The sequence below is a fragment of the Pyxicephalus adspersus genome, chromosome 11 (genome assembly GCF_032062135.1).
Source record: "Pyxicephalus adspersus chromosome 11, UCB_Pads_2.0, whole genome shotgun sequence".
NCBI classification, from domain to species: Eukaryota; Metazoa; Chordata; class Amphibia; order Anura; family Pyxicephalidae; genus Pyxicephalus; species Pyxicephalus adspersus.
Genome location: NC_092868.1, coordinates 46729001 through 46752668, shown reverse-complemented (window position 1 = coordinate 46752668; position 23668 = coordinate 46729001). Strand labels below are relative to the sequence as shown.

Here is a 23668-nt window from a genome sequence, read left to right as displayed (position 1 = left end):
AATATTGCTGGTTGAGCCAAGAAACACAAAGTCTAATGTTTCACAGAAGCTGCATTCCTCAAAGCTAAAGGACAGTGGAAGCCATGCTGCTGCTTCTGATAGGAGTTTTCCTGTTGTTTTGTATTCTGTGCTTTATAATTGCTGTTTATGTTGAAAGCTCAAAAGCTGAATATCCACCAGGGATTGCATGCCATGCAAAGCTTAGAAAACTCCATAGGACTCTGACTGTTTTTTCAGTCCTGGTGAGTTACCTAATGCAATGTTTATGTATCGGTCTACTAAATACAGACATTTTATTTTTTTTGGTGAATGATGAAGCATTAAACCTACAGAGGGATTCACGTATCTTATATAGACTCTTCTGGCTGAGATACCTGGGTCTGCAAACCTGTGGCTGCTAGGAGGGTTGAATATTGTAGTTGATACTTGGAGTATGTAAGGGGAGGACCTGGGAAACACCCATTACTGGAAGGTGGTCAGGAACAATGTTGGGGATTATGATAGGAAGATTTTTCTGCTGGATTACCAAGGGCACATAAAACACCAAGGGCCAACTTGTTGCACCAGCCTCCATCTATAGATTACATATAACTATTACTTAACTATTAAGATATACAGTCCAATAATCATATATATACACAAGCTTCACATGTTTGATTGTACTGATAACTATCTAGCATTACGCTGAGTACAGTTACTGAAGATAAATATTCAAATGTTAATATTATAATATTATATATATATATTATGTATTATTAATATATAAAAATATTATTAAACTGTTAATACAGAGTAATCAGAGAGAGGTGTGTATGGTTTGTTGGAAGTCATAAACTGATATACTGCCTTGGTAATTAGCATTTCAGGGCAGGGTTGACTCTTTATCAAGAATACCATCTGCATGGGGTATGTAGGTTCTATCTGTTTTTCCCTGGATTTTTTTTTAGTCTGTTAGTCTGATGCTAATTTTAGCTTTGGCATTGGCAGTTTAAAACAAAAATTGCAACAGAACCCAACCCAGGGTGCAGCGGAAATACATTCTAGAAAGCTTTAACTGTACTGATATTTTTCCCAATACATATTATGATTGACAGCAGTTTACATGCATAGGTTCCGTTGTGGAAGGGCAGATAATCTCACTTATTATATCAAAGCATATTTGGCCAGTGTCAACCACAGAAAAAGTTACAATCTGATTGGGCAACCATTTGTTTTCATGTACTTGCAAAACAATAAAAGACAAACCAGTTTCCCCACTATTATGGACTTTACCTACTTGTAAAAGTGTCCTCAAACCTTTATATATGTGTGTATGAATATATGCTATGTACTGTTAATTGAAAAGCTATGCATTAACATATTTTTGATTTGATTTATTGGATTATTTAATTCCTCTGACTTGTTTATAATTATATCATTGTTTTTTTCCCACCGATTAGGGGAACACCCTTGAAAAGCTCGGAATTAGCTCGGAGATTGCTCTTTTAAACTTTTTAAGAAAGCTGATTCCTATAAAATCGGAAGATGATCCAAAGCTGATAACAAAGAATGTTAAATTTGAAGGTGTACCTGTGAGAGTTTACCAGCCCCGAGAATCTTCTGCAAAGGGGAGAAAAGCTGTTATGTTCTTTCATGGAGGAGGGTTCGTGTTTGGAGATATTGGTAAGCAGAAGATATTGTAGCAATAAAGAAAATATTCTCTATCATGGATGCCAGTTGTCATTCATCCATGTTGGTCACAATGTCTTATTGCTGCCCACTTAGCTGCACCACTAAACCTCCTTTGAAAAAAAAATTCAATTCTAAATCAGTGTTTCTTTAACTTAGGGAAACTTCTTGAACCATCGGGTCACAGTACATTAGAGTAGGAAGAATGTCACCCTTACAGATAGCCAAAAAGAACATTGGTGTCAGTTAAATTGACCTGAGAGCCACAAATTGATTCTTGGTCAGGGAATCCCTAGCAACCCCTGGAGGAATTCTGTCCTAAATAAACACCTTACTTTTAAACAATGCAAAGTTGCTCCACAAAGTGTCCTAGACTTAGCCAGCAATATAAGCATCTTCTAACAGCAAAAATTACTAACCTATCGCAATGTCCTTATTTATTTACAGATGTCTATGACAAACTTTGCCGACACATATCAAAGGAGGCTGGAGTTGTGGTGGTCTCAGTTGGGTGAGCAGTCTTGAATTTTTTTTTTTAATCCACTTCTTATTCTAATAAAACCTTTGAATCCATGCAATCCTACAAATATATGGAAATTTAAAACGGTAATATAATTTTGTCAGGATCCTCCACAGGAGGCATCAAGTAAGGAGCCATTCCTCAGAATCAAAACGTGCCCTATAACGCTGTTTGGCAATCTTTCACTGATGCTCTTTGGCGTTATAGTAAACCTTTATAACTAGGAGGTGATAGTAAGAACAGAGTAAGAACTAAATAATAGGATTTTATGTCCTAGTTCAGTGGTCGCCAACCGGTGGTTTGCGGCTCTGGCCGGTGCACCCCCACTAGCAGGGTCAGGAAAAGGGGGTGCACTGACCAGAGCCGCGAACCATGTCCCCCGTACGTATTGCAGGCTTAGGGTGGTGGGTGGGTTGTGTTTCTGGCTCAGACCTGCAATGGGAGAGTGGACAGGTTCTGGCATTATGATGTCACTCTGGGGGAAGTTTCTTTCCCTTTTAGTGACACACGGCTCCCTGCGTAGGCACAGTCCGGAGTCAATGCATTTAGTGGTCCGTAGGTTCGAAAAGGTTGGCAACCACTGTCCTAGTTGACCTGGAAATACGTTTGACAGGGGTTTATAGTCAGGAAAAGGGATGTTAGTCTGCTGCCTTTAGTGACCTCTAGAAGGTTGAAGTGGACCTTTTTTAGTAACAAGTTTGCAAGAATTAATTTCTCACACGCCATAGGCAGCAGTATTCTTTTTCATCAAAACTCTACATTTTGATATCTTTTAGCTGCGTTATGTGTAGGTTGAGATGATGTCAGAAGTCTGTTGCAGGCAGGAGGAAGCTATTCTTGCAGGATCCATGCAAGACTTATGAACACAACACAACTATTGCAAGATTTTTGTATTAATAGCTTACATCATCTTCCGAGAAATGAAGGTATTGTCAGGGGGAGTAATTCAATATCTCGGTGAAGTATTACATATCTGGAAGTATTACACATGCAACTAAATATTGTTAATTCTTCTAAAGAAGCAGTTTTGATTCCTGACATTTCTTTTAGGTATCGACTTGCACCAAAGCACCAATACCCCGCAGCATTTGAAGACTGTTTGAATGCTACCGACCATCTCCTGAAGAATGCACAGGACTATGGTGTTGATCCCTCTTCTGTTATAATCTGTGGAGACAGCGCAGGTGGCAATCTCACAGCTTGTGTATCACAAGCTCTTGTGACCAGGAAGGATGTTCCAAAACTATTGGCCCAGGTGCTCATATACCCTTCAGTCCAAAAGATTGACTTCAACTTACCATCTTACCAACAAAACCAATATGTGCCTCTTTTATTCCGAGAACGTACCCTCTTCTACATGTTGCATTATGTAGCACAAGGGGATCTGTCTATCTCAAGGGAGGTTCAGAATGGTAGCCATGTTCCTCCTGATCTGAGGAAGAAATTCTCTAAGTGGCTTAGTGCTGATAATATTCCAGATGAGTTCAAGCTCAGAGGATACAAGCCACATGTGATGTCTTCCTTTGACAAAAACTTGTATGAAAAACTCAAACATGTGTTTGAACCTTCGAGCTCTCCATTGCTAGCTGAGGACTCTGTGTTTCGCCTGCTACCAAAAACTTATATTTTAACGTGTGAGTTTGATGTTCTCTGCAATGATGGAATACTTTACAAGAAACGCCTGGAAGACAATGGTGTGTCTGTCACTTGGCACCATGTTAAAGATGGCTTTCATGGAATCTTCAGCTTCTATGATCAGTGGGATTGTGAATCTGGAAAACTGGCTGTGGACAGCTTTGTTAGTTTTATAAGGGATGCCTGATGTATAATAGTGAGCACGAATGTGAATATCTGTATAATAAAATTGTAAGAATGCCATATAAATGCCACCCGCATCCGCTTTCAGCATTACAAGTTTCAGTGTTCTCCCTCTACATGGGGGATGGGGGATACAATAGCAGTCACGGTGTACAAGGAGAGAGAGCAGCAGTGATCAGTCTGCATTCAGGGATGCAAGTTACTTGAGCTGTTTTATGCTGAATGACTGCAGAGACCTGAAAAAAATACTCCACAGGCTTCTTATCTTTAGACTATATTTGTTTAACCTGCACTGCAGCTTTATAGAAATATACAACTGAATTATTATTTTTGTAATATCTGCAGCTTCTGGGTGCCATTCAACCCAAGGAAATGAGGCCATCTTGTGGTAAAAAGAAAATACTGCAGGTGACAGCCACAAATTGAATATTAGTATATCTGTCTGTGCTCATCAAAACACATGCACACTGTGTAAAAAATGTTGTTGTTTCCAGTTTAGTATTTCTCAACCTTTTTCACATGAGGGAATCCTTGAAATAACTTTCAGGTTTTAAGGGACCCCCTGCTATAATTACTATATCCACAGCTCATATTATATTAGTGTGATGGTCAGTGAGAAGAATGTCTCTTACATTGCTGGACTTTGGGAAGAATGTCTCCCTTACAGATAGCTAACAAGATATAATTGGTGTCACCTAAACTGACCTGAGAGGCAAAAACTGCTCATTGCTGAAGGAACCCCAAGCAACTTCTGGAGGAACCCTGGTTGAGAAACACAGCTCTAGTGGATATTGATTCTGCTTTGCAAATATGGGGGGGGAATTTTTTTTACCAGAAAAGAAATGAGACTAAAGCTGCGTACACACGTGCAATTATTGTCGATGGAAAGGATCTTTCACGATCCTTTCCAACGACAAAGGACTACACGATGCATGAACGGTGCTGTACATACAGCACCGTTCATGCTCTATGGAGAGGGGGAGAGCGACGGAGCGGCACCCTGCTGCGCGCTCTCCCCCTTCCCTTGCATTAGGATCGCTCATCGTTGATCGTTCGCGGATCCGCCAGGACGGATCCACGGACGATGAATGACGCCGACTGTACACACGCCAGATTCTCGCCCGATATCTGGCCGATGCCGATTATGGGGCGAGAAAAATCTGCCGTTTGTACGCAGCTTTAGGATCTTTTTAAATACATGGTGAAAAACTGCACTTTTAGCAGCTCCCAGCCACACAGAGGGGCAAACCATGCCATGGAAAATCAGATTTGCATGTGGCAAACCTCAACAGAACAACCACGCAGGCAGCATGTCACTTTCGGGAACTGCACCATGATCTGGCACAGCTGCACTTGAAAAATAGAGGTTGGGACAAATGCAGATCGCTGCAGAGATAAAATAGATGCAACTTGGATGCAGACAGAAATAAAAAGCTGATCAGGGCTCTACCCTTACCATTGAAGATTTCCCATTTCTTCCTGTTATCACTTAGCATCATTAAGCTGTATTTAAAAAGCGCTAACATAGTATGCAGTGCTGTACATTAAATAGGGGTTGCAAATAACAGACTGATACAAACAAGGAGAAGCCCCTACCCAAAAGAGCTTACAATCTAAAGGAGAGGGAAGTAGCACACAATAGGACGGGAGTTATAGAGTGGTAGGAAGTAGTGAGCGTTTGAGACAGTGAGTTTCATTCACATTCCAAAGAGTCAGGGCAGCTTTAGAAAAGTCTTGGAGCTGTGCATGTGATGAGGTTATAAGAGAGGAAGTCATTAGTAGGACATTGGAAGAGTGAAGAGAGTGGCTAGGGGTATTTTTTTCTATCAGGTTAGAAATGTAAGTGGGGCAAGAACTGTGGAGGGATTTGAAGGCAAAGCACAGGAGCTTGAATTTGATTTGAAGGTGAAATGGAAGCTAATGAAGAAAACTGCAAAGAAAGGCAGCAGAAGAGTTTTGTGACTTAGATCTGACAAGGCAATTGGCCATTTTTTTTAAGCATTGTTTCAGTGGAATGGGCAGATTGAAAGTCATAATAATGCTGGTTAAGAGATTAGCTGGTAACAGAGAACAGATAGAGTTATTCAGTTATCAGGAAATAAGGGCAAATATATCCAATGTAAGAATTCTTACCTTTTCCAATTCTAAAAAGAAAATATATATATAAATTGTGCAAGTACAAAACGTTTACATTTCACAAATGGAACTTCAAAAACAAATGGACACTCTTAAAAAATTGTCAACCCACACCCTAAAGAATTTCTAAGCAGCAATATTAATTTACAGCTGCTAGGTAGCAATTATTGTTGATGATCTAGGAAACACAAAGTTGAATGTTTCACAGCAGCTGTAATCCTCAGAGCTAAAGGACAGTGGAAGCCATGCTTCTGATAGGATTTTTCCTGTTGCTTTTTATTCTGTACCTTGCGATTGCTATTTATTTAGAAAACTCAAAAGCTGAATGTCCACCAGGGATTGCATACCAAGCAGAGCTTCAAAAACTCCATGGGACTATGAGTGTTTTTCCAGTCCTGGTGAGTTATCTAATGCAATATTTATTTATTAGACTACTAAATACAGATAATTTTTGTTGGTGAATAGTTCAGCATTAAATCACCAGAGAGATTATTCTTTCTTCCATAGACTCCATCGCTGGTGCGATACATGGGTCTGAAAACTCTTTGTGGTTGATGATGGATGGTTTATATTTTCTGGATTGATAATTTGAAGTATATAAGGATGGGGGGAGGGAGGAGGGACACACCAAGTTGGGCAGAAACACCAAAAATCTCCAAGGTGGTCAGGAACAGAGTTGGGGATTATGATAGGGAGATCTTTTCTGATGACATAAGACACCAAAGGCCAACTTGTTCCACCAGCCTCCATCTTTAAATTAAATGTTGTTTTGGATGGTCTGTATCATCAAATGATTAACCAAACAAAACATTTATACAGTCAAGTTTTTCATTTTCTTGCTATTAGCAGCGTATGTTATGTAACATTGAAAAAAAAGGTATAAATAACATTCTTTCCTTTTGATGGTGCAGTGTAATGAACAGTAGAAAATCTACAATTTCTATGTATTTGAAACATCACATTTTATTTTAGAAATGCATGGGGCAAGAATGCGTAGCACTATTCTGCTCCCAAACACTTGAGATAAAATATTCAAAGTAATGGTCATAATATGTTAATACGGTGTAATCAGGGAGAGGAGTATATTTTTCTAAGTCATATACTGGCATGGTTTGTTAATTTGCAACACAGACATTCTGGATGAGGTTCACTAATTATCAAGCACACCATGCATGGGGTTTGTAGGTTCTCTCTGCTATGTTATGGCATTAATTGTACCTTTGACATTGGCAATTTGGCAGTTTATAAAATTAAAATGGCAACAGAACCAAACCCAGGGTGTGATTTAACTATAACTTTATTGTTTGCAATAAATATTATTGTTGGCAGTTATTTACACATGTGGGTTACTATGTGGAGGAACAGGTATTGTCACTTCTTAATTAGATTAAAGATTAAAGCTACGGTTTGTTTGGGCAACCTGCAATCATTTGTTTTAGTCATGCCAGAAATAAAGCAAAATGTGGAAGTGTTTTATTCATGGGAGATTTCAACTACCCTGACATTGACTGGAGTAATGGCACTACAGGAACAGCAAAAGGGAGGAAATTTGTGAATCTAATACAAGATAATTTGATGGTACAGTTTTTAGAAGCCCCAACTAGCAATGGTACTCTGCTGGATCTAGTTCTTTCTAACAGAGCTTATAACAAATATAAAAAAAGAATCCGGGTAGCAGTGACCATAATATGATTTCATTTAACCCCCCTAGCGTTCTAATTCTGTCAGTTTTTTGATGCAAAAAGTGATCCTAATTTTTTTGCATAGAAATTTTTGTTTATATTGTGAGCCTGTAATTTTTAGGATTAACTCCCCGGTATGATAATTATATTTATTTATTATATTATAATAATAAATTATAATATAATACATAATTATGAATAATAATTTTAAAAAAACAATGAAATAATACACAACAATGTAATCTTAAAATAAAATAATAAAAGTACATTTTTAATTTTATTTTTTTTCATGTTGTGTGGTGTTTTTATACTGTAAAAACCATTTAAAAGCAGATTACATTGTAATCTGCTTTTAAATTTCCTGCCCGGTACACCCCTGAATACATCACCACTCGCATCACGCGGAAGATGTCACATCCTCCCGGGTGATGCAAGTGGGGATGTCCTGCCCGCCTCACCCCGACATTGCTGCTGCTGCTGCTGCTCTGCATCTCCAGGGAGATGCAAAGCACAATGCAGACCTCCTGCATTGTGCATCGCATCTTCCAGGGGATGCGAGCAGCAATAGCAAATTCCGGGGGTGGTGCCAGCTGGCATCACCCCCAGAATTTACTATTGCTGCTCAAATCTGCAGTGAGATGTGAAGCACAATGCAGAAGTCCTGGAAGGGTGCCCACATTTGATTTGTTGCATTCATTTTATTCCTTTGGTTTGTTTATAATTTCATAATTGTTTTTTCCCACTGATTAGGGGCGGACTCTTGAGAAGCTTGGAGAATCTCCTCAGAGGTTTTAGAAAACTGTTTCCAGTAAAATCACAAGATGATGATGCAGAACCCTTCAAGAGGAATATTAAATTTGAGGGTGTTCCTGTGAGAATTTACCAGCCCCGAAAATCTTCTGCCACAAACAGAAAAGCAGTTATGTTTTTTCATGGAGGAGGGTTCGTGCTTGGAGATATTGGTAAGCAAAAGTTATTGTACCAAAATGTTTTTTTAATACATATTTTCTTATTGATTACATTTTATTTTAAGTTATCTCACCCAAAAGAATCCTATATTGTTTGGGCTAGTTTGGGAGTTTATCTCATGAGATTTCTCAACCAGATTATCAGTTGATTCCAACTTCTCCTGACAGTCCTGCTATTCCTACTTATATTCCTCCTTCTCTACAAGACTTCAGTTGGCATTTTCACTTGATCACAGCAGAATCTGGTGGTACCATTCACAAGTGAAGGTACTTATTTAGATTTTCCTTTTTACTAGAGAGGTGGAGAACCAAATGCAAATTTCCAATGGGCTTTTTTATCTTAAGTTCCTAGCAGTTAACATTATTTAATTGATTTTTTTTATCATAAATAGCTTAAATGATGATTATATCACTTATCCCAATGTCCTTATTTGTTTTATTTTACAGATCTCTATGACGAACTTTGCCAACACATATCAAAAGAGGCCGGGGTTGTGGTAAGCAGTTCTTTTTTTTTTAACCTCTTCTATTTCTAATCAAACACATGAATCCATGCAGTCTTACAAATATATGTAGATATGACACTTTAGAGAAGAATTATTTAAAACCTTTGTGATCAATAGAAGTAAGGATCCTCCATAGGAGGCAGTGAGGAGTCACCCTTCCTTAGAATTAGGATGTGCTCGAGGATGTTGTTGGCAAACTTACTGATGCTCTGTGGAGCTGTTGTAGGCATTTATAACTTTGAGGGGGGTCATATTTTCACAAAAACTCTAGATTTTGATGTTAAATTAGGCTTTTGAGCTCTGTTTTGCTCTAACAGATTTGTTTGTTTTTCAGTTGAATTGCATCAGTTGTGCTTCACATCAAAACTAGTAAAAGTTTTGAAATGATTTACTGTGGTCTCATTTTTTCACACCACAAAAACCGGGCAAAAAAAATCTTTGTACACTTTTTATATTTACTGCATTAACAAAACATCCCTATGTAAGATCTGCTGAAACACCAGGATTTGCAGGATTGTATTATCTTGGAATTTGCATCATCACTTTATGGTGATACAAGGGCATTGCTAGAGAGAATACTGCAATATCTGAGTGAAGTAGTAAATACCTGGAAGTATTACACATGGAACTAAATGTTGGTAATTCACTTTAGTTATGATTCCTGACATTTCTTTTAGGTATCGACTTGCACCAAAACACCACCAAAAGCAGTACCACACCAGCACCAAAACACCAGTACCCCACAGCATTTGAAGATTGCCTGAATGCTACCATCCATTTCCTGAAGAATGCACAGGACTATGGTGTTGATCCCTCTTCTGTTATAATCTGTGGAGACAGCGCAGGTGGCAATCTCACAGCTAGTGTATCACAAGCTCTTGTGACCAGGATGGATGTTCCAAAACCTTTGGCCCAGGTGCTCATATATCCTGGAGTTCAAAATATTGACTTTAATTTACCTTCTTACCAACAAAATCAATATGTGCCTCTTTTATTCCGAGATTGTTCCCTCTTCTACATTCTACATTATATAGCAAAAGGGGATCTGTCTATTTCAAGAGAAGTTCAGAATGGTAGCCATGTTCCTCCTGATCTGAGAAAGAAATCCTCTAAGTGTCTTAGTGCTGATAATATTCCAGATGAGTTCAAGCTCAGAGGATACAAGCCACATGTGATGTCTGCTTTTGACAAAAACTTGTATGAAAAACTTAAACATGTGTTTGAACCTTCGTGTTTTCCACTGCTATCTGAGGACTCTGTGTTTTTTTACGTGTGAGTTTGATGTTCTCTGCAATGATGGAATACTTTACAAGAAACGCCTGGAGGACAATGTATCTGTCACTTGGCACCATGTTAAAGATGGCTTCCATGGAATCGTCAGCTTCTTTAAACAGTGGGATTGTGAATCTGCGAAGCGGGCTGTGGAAAGCTTTGTTAGTTATATAAGAGATGCCTAATGTGTTCTAAATATCAATGTAAACATCTGTATAACAAAATGGTAAGATGACCCATTAGAAAGAATGGGCCAGAATTATCAAATCTATAGATAGACTGTCATGGGAGAACCTGATTCAGCAAACCTGCACTAGATCAAGTCCAGGATTGAAAACATTTGCCAAAAAGTGGCAAATGACTTTAAGAAATCCATTCTAGGTTTGCTGGATTACTCAGTTTCACCCATCTTCTCCAGTCTTGAAGGGCTTTAATAAATCAGGCCCGGTGTTCAGTATCCTCTGTCTATCCACTGAGCTTTAAATGCCATACATCCGCTTTCATCACTAGGTGCTTCAGTGTTCTCCCACTACAGGCTCTCAGTATTCTTGTATTTAGACAATATTTAGTAAGGCTGAAATACAGCTTTAGGAAAAAAAACACAACTGCATTATTAGTTTTATTTGCAGCTTTATTGACTGTTCATAGTAATGGTTGAGCTATGCGCAAAATGAATGGGGGGTAAAAATCCATGGATAAACCATAGACTACTTTTCCTGTCCAAAAGTCAGGGAGGCATGGGAATGCCAAACCTCTAATTATATTATCCAGCAGTGCACCTCACAAGGGTGGTGGACTGGTGCCGCCACTCTTTAACAAGCAATGGGAGGACCTGAAACAGTTATATAGCAATAGTACAAAAAAAAAAGAACAACAGAAAGGGGTTTTCTTGGCACTTCCAATTTATATTAGATAAAAATAACATATATCAAAATAAATAATGAAATAGGATGTAATACAGCCAGAGAAGTAGTTTGGGTCTGCCCCGTTAACATCATGGGGTATTTGACCCTTATGCTAGACAAGTAAATCCCTAAATATGATCCAAGAGGATACGGCGTAAACCCGACAGGTTTCACCGATTGGCTTCTTCAGGGAACAGGTATGTGACGTTTAGTAGAACTGTCATTGAATACAAGAATACAAAAATACAACAATTGAATAAGCTTTTAGCGCTGTAATTGTAGTTATGCAGGATATATCATATGTGTAAGAACTAATTTTGTTGGATCAAATAGTTTGTGCTATATAAATATACATATACAAGATTTTTTAGATATCTGTATCAATGACCATAAAAATATACATATACAAGATATCCAATCACTATGGCTCCATGCATGCGCCATCCGACCGAAAGACGCCATTCTCATACCTTTATAAGGCGGGAGATGTCATAACATTAGTCCCTGCCTAGCTGCATGCTCCGCATGACTACAGAACGCACACTGGCCACCCGGCTGCACGCTCTGCATAACCACCTCCCACTCATTTTAAGGTATGCCTCTTCTTTATGACAATATTTAAATTTAATAAATTATGGAAAAAACTTCATTATATAGTACTATTTGCTCTTACAACAGTTTACCTATAACTGCCCTTTCTGGTAGATGTTAACTGATCTTGCTGCAATACCATTACAAATATCCTCTAAACTAACTATGCAATCGCTTTCTTCATCCTGCTTTTAAATATTTATATATTATAACCAATTACCCAACATTTGTTTAAGAATAATCTATGGAATTAATCAGCCATACTTCCCTATCCACATATTACTATGATCAAACAGTAAGTTTATTTCACTAACATATAATCATAAATGCAATAGCAATGTAATTTTTTTATATTCATTTTTTCTTCATTTTATTTTCTTGATAAAATGTATTATTTATATCTTATGTTACATTATGGCTGTTGATACTGATACCAAAAAATATCTTGTATATGTATATTCATATAGCACAAACTATTGTTTATATCTAATATAAATTTGAAGTGCCTCAAAGAAACCGCCTTTCTGTTTTTCTCTTTCTTTGGATTATTAAACCTTTTGGGGGGGGGGGCAAAATTTCGTAGTAAAACAAGAGGAGAAAGGAAAACCAATAATAATTATAAGTTATATAGCAATACTCCACTGCCTGCAATACCATGGATTCCACATGCGCCCACAAAACTTTTACAGAAACACCCCACCATAGGTCAGAGACTACGAGTCTGCGCTAAGAATATACAATCTTTCACCAACACACACTTTCACACCCAATTCTGCCTGTGATTGGTAGCCCATCCTTTCCTGAATAGATAAAGGACACAGGACTATGTATCCTGGCAAACTATAGCCTAAGTAGAGCCCACCACTTTATTGTACGCGACAGTTGGCCCTCCTTAAAAGAACGGATCCATCCAACCATTTAAGATATCTCTTTGGAGAGCTAACCGATTATTCCATTTCCTGCAGTCCCTCCACCAGGCTGAACTATTTGTTCACTTCCTGACAATCTTTGAAAGATTGTGTATTGAGGAGGGAGTAGCTTGCCATACATTCTCAGAACTAGCAAGGCTGTTACAAACTCCTCCTCAGGGTTTTTTACTAAGCTATTTGAGATCATGGGAAAGGGACCTAGGGTTGAGAATGTCAACACACGCAATATATATCATTGGCCCACAAATCCTCGATCAGCAGCAAATTTCAAGAATTAGGATACAAAATACCAACAAGGTGGTATAGGGTACTTACAGGCTTACATCAGATTTTCCCTAGTATCTCAGATGTTGGAGATGTGATCCAGATAGGGGAACACTTCTACATATATTTTGTTCATGTCCTAAACTCAAGACAATATGCAGAAGTTCACAGACCTACCAATACCAGATGACCCAGAGTTTTTCTTTCTCCATCTCAATGATAGACCCCAGAAATCATATTGCAACTTGTTTCTTAAACATATGGTTAATGTAGCCAGAGAATGGAGGCAACTAACTCTGCCTAACATTGGACTTTGGTTTCGAAAGATCAACAAGATTATGCTCATGGAAGATCTAACATCCACCATTCACGGTACAAAGGAGAAGTTCTGCAATACCTGGATCTACTGGTTACAATACCAAGATTCTCCTGACCATAGTGCCTATTTAGCAGGTACCAGGTAACATAAGGCGACTGTAGCTGTATGTGCTATCCCAGATGGTTTTAATTAAACATCTTTCCTTTGACAGCTTCCATGCTTAGCTCCCTTTTTGCTGTACACAAACATTGGCCCACAAATCTAATCAAGTTTATACCTATACCACCCCTATTCCTCCCTAGCCTTCCCATCCCCATTTACCCCCTCCCTTTTTTGTGTTTAAAGTTTAATGTATGGAGACTATTGTTTACAACATTGCTGATCCAAGGCTAGGTACACACGTGCAATAATTGTCATTAGAAAATGAATGATTAACAACCGATCAACAAATATTCATGATTATTTTGAACGATCGTATTGTGCACAATTCTGTGCATGCTAAAATGATACAATCTTTCAAATATAATCCACCAATAATGTACAAACACTAGATATGATCGTTTGAGCTATGCAGGAAGTGATGTATACCGGAGAAAGTGTATCACAGAACAATCCACGATTATTGAACGACCGTACAGACAATGGATAGCAAACGATTGTCGCCCCGTCAGATTCGCCAGGAAGGTCATTCGTTTCCAGCGGCATTCCTCATTCTTTGACGTCGATGACGAGCCCTTGTGCACTTTTTTGTTAACGATTATCGGCTGATCGGTTGTTAATCATCAATGCAAGTTTGCCAACAATATCATCGATCAACCACAACTGGTAGATAGGAACTTGAACCCCAAAACACACACAGCTACAGTCTGAGAACGTTATAGACTATCTCTGGTTGTTCGGCATTGCTACGACAGTGGAACAAATTGGAATGTAGAGAAGAGATGTCATATTGGTGGGCACAGATTCACAAAAAGCATCAGGAGAACTGACAGTTAGTGATACCACAGAATGTGGTTCCCTAAGTTTGCTAAATCTTGCACCAAGTTGGTGGCCATTTCAGTTTAGAGTGGACAGAGGCATTGGTAAGATAATACGTCTCCTGGATGAACGGACTGGATACAACAGGATGGTCAAACCTGTAATAACCGTGCCATTTACAAAAAGGAAATTGAACACACAGTTCCCCTATCCATTGTTCCTGGGGAACCCTTCAAATGTTTGACTATGGATTTTAGTACTGTGCAAGAAGTGGCATCATAGTATTGATATGTATTAGTCTTTGTTGACCACTAAATTCACCAAAGTAATTCCAACGGAAGACATGACTGACATTACCACAGCAAAGCTGTTATGGTCCCCTGTTTTTCAACCTAATGGGTGCCCCAAAAGGGTATTATCAGACCAAGGACCTAATTTTGAGTCCCAATTTTGAGTTTCTGAACTATGCCAGCTCAGTGGAATTCGTAAGTCTCATTCCAATGGCTACCACCATTCTGGATATGGATGCTTCACACTCTTTACCATCAAGACTGTTGACCTCAGTATGTTGAGGATCTTGTCTGGTCCTAAAAGCATACAGTGTCATTGGGTACACACCATTTTTTCTTATGTTTGATCGCTACAGAAGGCTACCTTTGGGTTTACTTTTGGAATTTCCAGAAAGTGTCATTGAAAGAACATCTGGCATCGGTTGTTGAAAGCAAGATAGCTTGTGTTGGGGAAATAGTAAACTAAAATTGTTACCATTGTGATCTGGTGACCAAGTGTTAGCACAAAACCCAAAGCATGCTTGTGGAGGTGAGTTACAAACAAGATGCGAATAAACACCCTATCGAGTGGTACACCAGCCTTTTCTGGATTTCCCTGTTTACAATGTCACTATAGAAGGTTAGAATGGTCCTCTGAAATGCCTGCATTGGAATCTTCTCTGTCTTTGTGTTTTGCACCTCAATCAGCATCAAGTGATCCTTCAGAGGAATGTTTCCAGCGGTCACCAGCTACAGGCCTGTAAGGAACAGCCCGGATCCTCTCCTTCTTACTTTAGAAAGAAAGAAATCTATGGACAGTGACAATTCCTCTCAGTACTGAAAATCCTGGGCATTGAGGGTACAGAGTCTCCTTCTGAAGAACCTGAAGTTGCTGAAAAACCATTGCTACCTAAGAGATCAACTTGGGGACAGTTGCTGCTTATATATGCTTATCTGAGTAACACTACATTTTAGTTATTTGTTCTCTCACATTGTGTTTGTGTAGGGGACTGCATTCCTTATTTTGGGTATAAGCAAGCATGAGTATGTCATATTAGTAACCACCGCCTTTGGTTGCCAAACCAACATGGCAAATACTATTTGTGTACTTGGCATTCTATTCCTCTGGTAAATCTAACAAGATAGATGGAGCCACTAGATAGAGTTCTATATATACTGCTGCTTTCACTCGGCTTCTACATCTCTAGCCAGCAAGCAACCATTTTGGGTGAGCCTGAGTTAGTGTATTCTCATTATAGGGCCAAAATGTCCCTTATCATGGGGGGAGCCATTTTGGGAGAAGGTTTTTGCCTGCTGACTATTTAAGCTCGAGATCTGGGGAATTCTGAGCCACCTCCTGAAAGTGCAGGATGGAGATAAACACTCCACTGGTTAGGGAAAACTGCCACTGGCCATTTCAGCTTTCAGCCTCCAGCTTGCTATGGGACTTAAAGATAGAGAAGGGAGTGCAAGAGAACTGGTCATGTTTCAGGCTACCAGAATACAGATCACGAAAATCATCCTGGTTTTAATTGAAGTTTGGTGCCCTTGTGATTAATATAGTTTAGTCTGTCTCTGTAACAGTGAAGGTGTTTGCCAAAACATTGTGTATGTGAACTGTTTGCTTTTGCAACGTTTCTTTTTTTCTGTGAAAACCCCTCTGGCCATTTACTTCTCTGCCACATGTTAGATAGGCATACACATTTACAAAGGTTCCCATCGAAGCAAGCAAGGTTTTGATCGAACCATAGATCCTTAGCTAGGGAGACAATCCTTAATCCTAAAAATCAGACAGGCAGCAATACTTATTTACAGGTGGTAAGCGGTAATTATTCGTGGATGATCCAGGAAACAAAAAGTTGAATGATTCATACAGGCTGTAATTCTGAAAGCTTAAGTCATTCAGTGGAAAGAATGCTGCTGCTTCTGATTGAAGTTCTTCTGTCGCTTTATTTTCTGTACTTTGTGGTTGCTGTTTATTTTGAAAGCTCAAAAGCTCAATATCCACCAGGGATTGCATGCCATTCAGAGCTTCGAAAACTCCATAGGCTCCTGATGTTTTTTATGGTCCTGGTGAGTTACCATTATTTAATTAACCAATTCATTTGGTTTTAATGTATCAGTCCACAAAAACAAATATAATTATTTTGATGAAATGTGAAGCATGAATTAACCAGAGGGGTCCTTTAATCCACATGGACCTTCTGCAGGTGTTTGTAGGGTCCTATCTGTGTCGGAAATTTTATATTTTATGTCAGATTTGTGTATTTATTTTATAGTTTATGTATGTAAAGGGAGAAGCTACTACACTTGGGTAGGCAAAAACACCTGCAAAGTAAAAATTCTGAGTTTAGGTATGTTTAAATATCACCTAATATGCATCCATGATCTGTACCTTTAAATGTTCATGCAAACATAAAACATTGTTCCAGGTTTGCATTTTTGCTATTAATAGCCTAGTTTATGTAACAAACTACAAACCACTTTCATTCTTTAGGTTAATTTTGCTGTAATAAAAAATAGCATTTTTTATGTATTTACCATCACATTCTATTTCAGAAAACTGGATGGAATTTGGAATGCTTAGCTCTATGATGCTTCTAAATACTGGAGATAATTATCATATAGTAATGGTCATAATATGTTAATACAGTATATTCAGAGAGATGTGTTTATATATATTTTCCTGATTCATACAATAGTACCTTGGAAAAGTTAGGCCTGGAATGTGCAAGTCAAGGTAAGGCTGACATGACTGGGCAGACAGGGAGCAGACAGGATAGGGTTAAGAAATTAGCTTGGAAGTGAGCAAGGTGGAAGTTATTGGATTGGTTAAAAATGGCTATGGATTTGGGGACCTATTTACAGTATTCCCTTTTAGTTTGGATAGATGTGTTTGGAAAAAGATGTTGGGGGTCTGCACAAAAATGGAAGGGATCTATCGTTCCCAAGCTGGGAGAATTGGCGGCTGGGAACAATTATTGGGGTGCAGACCAAAAAAATTATAATGAGGTGGTCTTCGAGGACTAGCAACCTGTAAAAGTTGGGGACAGTGTAGTTTATGTTTAATTGTTATTTATAGGTAAAGCATACCTAAACTCAGAAATTTCACTTTACATAAAAGGATAGACAACCCTTTATGTTTGTTTAGGTTTTTAGGTGCAACATCCTTTTTCTAAAAGAAAAAGGGTACAGCACCGTCCCCCCAATTCTCAATCGCTTGAATGTGAGCGCAAAGCCTCCCGGGTTACCTACATCATGCATCCCAGGAGACTCTGGGGGTGCTCCTTCTGTGCATGCCCAAGCATCTGGGCCATGCGAAAAGGAGCATTTTCGTGAAAAAACAAAAACTTGCAGATCTCACGCATGCATAGTGAGATCGGCAAATTTTTTTTCCAACCTACGTCACCCGATCTAGCACCTGTGTAGGGTGACGTAGAAAAAAGAACCAGGGAGAAAAGGAGAATATGGCGCCGCCTGGCGTGCCGGCTTGGAGACAGATGCCAGGATGACACGGGACCCGATGGTAGGCAACTCCGGATAGATCGGACTGCCCTGCAGGATTGAAGGTAAGTTTTTTTTTTTATTTTAGGCACTTTTCAGGTTAGTTCTTCTTTAATTTAGTAGTTATATTTTTGTGTTAATATTTGTTGATAATTTGATTGTTATGGTGTTTATATTTTATATACATATAGAAATATAGAAAACACAAAAAAGTATTTTGATAATTGTTATAATAAAAAGCCTAGAAGCCATTTAACCAACAATAATAAATTTATATATATATATATATATATAATTAGTTTTCTGCCAATAGTAAGGCATATTGACAAAAATATGTTTTGCTTTGCTACATTAGTTTAATTCCTCTGACTTTTTACTTATTTCATTGTTTTTTTTCTCCACTGATTAGGGGAACACCATTGGAACTCGCTCAGAGTTTATTCTTTTAAACTTTTTAGCAAAACTGTTTCTAGAAAAATCAGAAAATGATCCAGAGCTCGTTACAAAGAATTTTACATTTGAAGGTGTACATGTGAGAGTTTACCAACCCCAAGAATCTTCTGCCCGGAGCAGAAAAGCTGTTCTGTTCTTTCATGGAGGAGGGCTCATGATAGGAGATATTGGTAAGCAGGGGATATTGTATCAAACGAGAAAAAGTTTTTTATACATACTTTCTCCTGTATTACCTTTATGTTTAGTTATCTGACTTACCCAAAATAATCCTTTATATCTTTGGAGTTTAGCTCATGAGCTTTCTCTACCAGAGTTCCTGGTGATACCCAACCTCTTTTACCAGCCTTAGTGTTCCTACAAGAGAGGAAACTTCAGTTGGAATTTGGTGCATCATTTGGTGGCACCAGTTTGCAGGAGAGACTAATATTTTCAACTATTAGATTTCATTATCTTAAAGAGTGATAATATCCGTATTTACTTATTTTACAGAACTCTATGACAGACTTTGCCGATATATCTCAAAAGAAGCTGGAGTTGTGGTGGTCTCAGTTGGGTAAGCAGTCCAATTTATTTATTTATTTATTTTTTTTAAATAACCTCTATTTCTAATCAAACACATGAGGTTTCAAGTGAGAAACCAGATGTGCCAGATGAAATTTGGCCATTTTTTACTGATGCTCTAGGGACCTGCAGTTAGAATCTTTAAAAAAAAGGTAGTTGTAGAAGCAGATTCAGAACACGCTGAAGGGATTTAATCTCCTAGCTGACCTGGAGACACCTTGTACAGGGGTCTGTAGCCAGGAAAAGGGATTTTGTTGCCTTTGTGATCCCTGAATGTTAATTGGATTTTTCATAACTTTAAAAGTTTGCATTAATTAATTTCTTGCACATCATCAGCAACAGTACGCTTTTTCGGCAAACTTTTACTTTTTGATAAATAAAATCCATCATTGATTTTCAGTTGGTGACTTTGCATAGGATGATCTGATGGCATCAGTCTGTTGCAGGCAAGAGGAAGCATTTCCCTAGGGCCGGTTCAAACCTGCAGCAGGATTAAACGATTGTGCAGGCTCTTGGTGACTGGCACCTTGCCAGCCACTTGGCCAACTGCACCACAACAATGGTTCTTGCAGAACACAGCCAGGAACTGCACAAGAACTAGGATTTACAGAAATGAGTTATCTTGAAGAATGCGTCATCTTGTGGAGATATGAAGGCATTGTCATAGAGAGTATATGAGTGAACCAATAAATACCTGCAAGTATTACACATGCAAATAATTAATACTAAGAAAACAAATATTATTTGATGTAGGTTAAGTTAAAGGGGTTAAGAAAACAACAATAATGACTTATATTACAGCTGCAAATGCAGCTAATTATTGGTAATTCTCTTTAGTGAGCAGTCATGAATCCTGACATTTCTTTTAGGTATCGACTTGCACCAAAACACCAGCACCCCGCAGCATTTGAAGATTGTTTGAATGCTACCATCCATCTCCTGAAGAATGCACAGGACTATGGTGTTGATCCCTCTTCTGTTATAATCTGTGGAGACAGCGCAGGTGGCCATCTAACAGCTAGTGTATCACAAGCTCTTGTGACCAGGATGGATGTTCCCAAACCTTTAGCCCAGGTTCTCATATACCCTTCAGTCCAATTTATTGACTTCAACTTACCATCTTACCAACAAAACCAATATGTGCCTCCTTTATTCCGAGAACGTGCCCTGTTCTACATTCTACATTATGTAGCAAAAGGGAATCTCTCGGTCTTAAAAGATTTTCAGAATGGAAGCCATATTCCTCTTGATCTGAGGAAGAAATTCTCAAAGTGGTTTAGCTCTGATAATATTCCAGATGAGTTCAAGCTCAGAGGATACAAGCCACATGTGATGTCTGCTTTTGACAAAAACGTGTATGAAAAACTCAAACATGTCCTTGAACCTCTGTGCTCTCCATTGGTAGCTGAGGACTCTGTTTTTCGTCGGCTACCAAAAACTTATATTTTAACGTGTGAGTTTGATGTTCTCTGCAATGATGGTATACTCTACAAGAAACGCCTGGAAGACAATGGTGTGTCTGTCACTTGGCACCATGTTAAAGATGGCTTTCATGGAATCATCAACTTCTATGACCAGTGGGATTGTGAATCTGGGAAACGGGCTGTGGAGGGCATTATAAGCTTTATAAGAGATGCCTAATGTGTTCTAAACATGAATGTAAACATCTGTATAACAAAAATTTACCCCAATAGAAATAATGTTTAGTATCTTCTTACTATGGGATTTAAATGCCATACATCAGCTTTTAGCGCTGAGTGTATTGGTGTCCTCCTACTAGGCCAATCACCCTGCACAAAGAGAAAGCAGAAATGAATGGTCTGTACAACCAAATTACATTGAAATGAATGTTCAATGTTCAATGAAAGACTCCACATGCTTCTTATATTTATATCATATTTGTTTACCCTGAATTGTAGTTTTACAGTAGTATATAAATGCTTTAATATTTTTTTAAAATATCTGCAGTTTTAATGACTATTTATGATCATGGTGTGCTGTGTTTGAAACTGATCAATCATTGTTCACAACTATCATTCAATAGGCATACTGCTAATAAAAATCTAATATGCTCATCAGCATGATGCCACAAAACATTTCTCCTGCCAGTATTTTGGGTTTGTTTTTTACCTGTATTGTGTGTGTGTATATATATTATATACACACACCGTAGACCTCCGATTACGGATAAGTGTAGTTTCCAGTTAACTGAGCCTTATTCCTTTTTGCTTTTTTCAGCCATTCAGCACTAGACTTGAATGGGGAGACTTGTCTCCATTCACCTCTACTGCTGAATGGCTGTGAAAAGAGAAAATTTTGCCTCTTTTGTCAACGGTATTTGCCATTAACCATGGGTCAAATCCAGAGTGGTTATATACCATGCTGGGCTTAATCTATTTATCAGTTTGTCAACTCCAGGCACGAGTTATTATTATTATTATTAAACAGGATTTATATAGCGCCAACATATTACGCAGCGCTGTACATTAAATAGGGAGTTAGGCATCAAACTGTGATGCTGCATTTAAAGCAGAACTAAAGTGAAAAAAAGTGATTCCTCAATGGTTCTGGCCCTTTCATCGATCTAGTTCTGCGCTGTCCTGGAATTCTACATTGTGCCCTGCCTTCTTCTGTCTTCTTTTCCGGTCTTCTTGCTATGTCATCCGACCTCACATTCTAATCTATTCACTTTTTGATTTTTCAAGATCAAAATTTTGATCAAACATCTTTTTAACTTCCTCAGCCACAGTTTGTTTATGGGTTTCCAGAATACTGTAGGGCTTAAGGAGGTCCCAAACCCCAGAAGCCCTAGAGTATTAAGGGATCAGTAACAATGTCATGCTTCATCCTACTTGTGCAACCTGGCACGTCGGAGAATACATCTGTACTTCTCTGCAGGAACTCTTTTGCCTCCTGTTTCTGGAATGCTGACAGGGTTCCTGCAACCTTTACATATTGGATTCCCCTGGGACTTAGGGAGAGGACTAAGGAGTGGCTGGGAGAGCTTCTCAATCCTTCCATGGCTTAATTAAATTAGGATGATGCATTTTTACATTTATTAGGTTGGTGGCTCTTGTAGTTTACTTCCCCCACTTTCTCAAGTATTTCATAAGGTCCCTGACAATTCTGTAATTCTGTAATTCTATCCTGCGTTGCTACAACATGTTTAAAAACACTTCTGTGGGGCAAAGCTTTGTGCTTCCAAGTCTCTTTGACTATATCCAAGAAACACGAGGTAGTCTCCCTTACATTAGCTCAAAGGGTGAAAAACCTCTCGGACTGCAAACATCTGGCAAGTGATTTCTAATCACCCCCATCCTTTTTTAACATTTCTTTCAGTGTTTTGTTAAAATGTTCTACTAAACTGTGCGGGTGGTATACTGAAGTACAAAGTTGTTTTATGCCCAATGTTATTTAGAGAATGTATTTCTTAAAGGTACTGCCTCTGGATAGCAGGTAACATAATATAGCACCACCAGAATATACCGATGCCCTCTGGCTGATTTGACCAGTGACCCAACCAGATCCATTGCTATTCTTTAAAAAGGTACATCTAGGATGGGCAGTGGAAACAGTGAACCTCAGAAATGGTAAACAAAAACTGACAACTGACATTCTGCGCAAGACTCGCAATACTTCTTCAAACCCAAGGCCAGAAAAACCTGTGCAAGATACGTTGTTGGGTCTTTTCAACACAAGGTGCCCTACAGTAGCATACCTTTGGGCACGGTCCAACATCATTCTTCGGTAGGGTTGGGGTACAAATACCTGTTCTTTTACCTCCTCTCATATTCTCTCTTTCTACACAGTACAACATTTCATTACTCACAACAAAATGTGGAAAAACATTTTCAGCCCACCTGATTCATTTTCCCAGGCACTTGCTAATGTCGGGTCTTGTAGCTGAGTGGTTCCAAAGTTTTCCTGCAAGAACTCACAAGTCGCAGAAGCCCCTGGCGGCAACGTTGGGTCACCAACTAAAACTGACAATAGAAAATTATTATCATTTACATCTGGAGAAAACACAACAGTATTAATGTCCAACACAGGGTCCAATGGCTCAGGATTACATACTGCAGTCTCAGTATTAGGGCTTGCGGGTGAAAGCTGTAATTACTTCTACATTTCCCAAAACAGGGGAAAGTCTCATCCCAAAATCACATTATGCATTGGTGCTGATGACAAACCCACTTCATGGCACACATTTCCAGAATCCTAAACTTTATCACTGCAGTGGGTTGTCACCATCTTTGACAGCAGACATATGTAACTTAGTATCTATGGTACGTACCGGTCAAGCAAAAGGGGACTTCCGTCAAGTACGT

The 23668-nt window shown here is 38.7% G+C and overlaps 2 protein-coding genes and 1 long non-coding RNA gene across 3 annotated transcripts; all 3 read left to right on the top strand.

Annotated features, from left to right (window-relative positions):
- The first annotated feature begins 39 nt into the window (after positions 1-39).
- LOC140340796 (arylacetamide deacetylase-like 4) lies at positions 40-5303 on the top strand. Its single transcript, XM_072426179.1, has 4 exons — positions 40-242; positions 1440-1662; positions 2116-2179; positions 3239-5303. Exons 1-4 carry the CDS (start codon positions 84-86, stop codon positions 4008-4010), a joined length of 1218 nt encoding a protein of 405 aa, XP_072282280.1. The 5' UTR covers positions 40-83; the 3' UTR covers positions 4011-5303.
- A 3115-nt stretch (positions 5304-8418) lies between these two features.
- LOC140340797 (uncharacterized) lies at positions 8419-10114 on the top strand. The gene is made up of 3 exons (XR_011922734.1): positions 8419-8786; positions 9240-9289; positions 9976-10114. It is a non-coding gene; the product is annotated as an uncharacterized lncRNA (long non-coding RNA).
- A 6534-nt stretch (positions 10115-16648) lies between these two features.
- LOC140340891 (arylacetamide deacetylase-like 4) lies at positions 16649-21409 on the top strand. Its single transcript, XM_072426329.1, has 4 exons — positions 16649-16898; positions 18739-18952; positions 19272-19335; positions 20213-21409. Exons 1-4 carry the CDS (start codon positions 16689-16691, stop codon positions 20982-20984), a joined length of 1260 nt encoding a protein of 419 aa, XP_072282430.1. The 5' UTR covers positions 16649-16688; the 3' UTR covers positions 20985-21409.
- The last annotated feature ends 2259 nt before the right edge of the window (positions 21410-23668 follow it).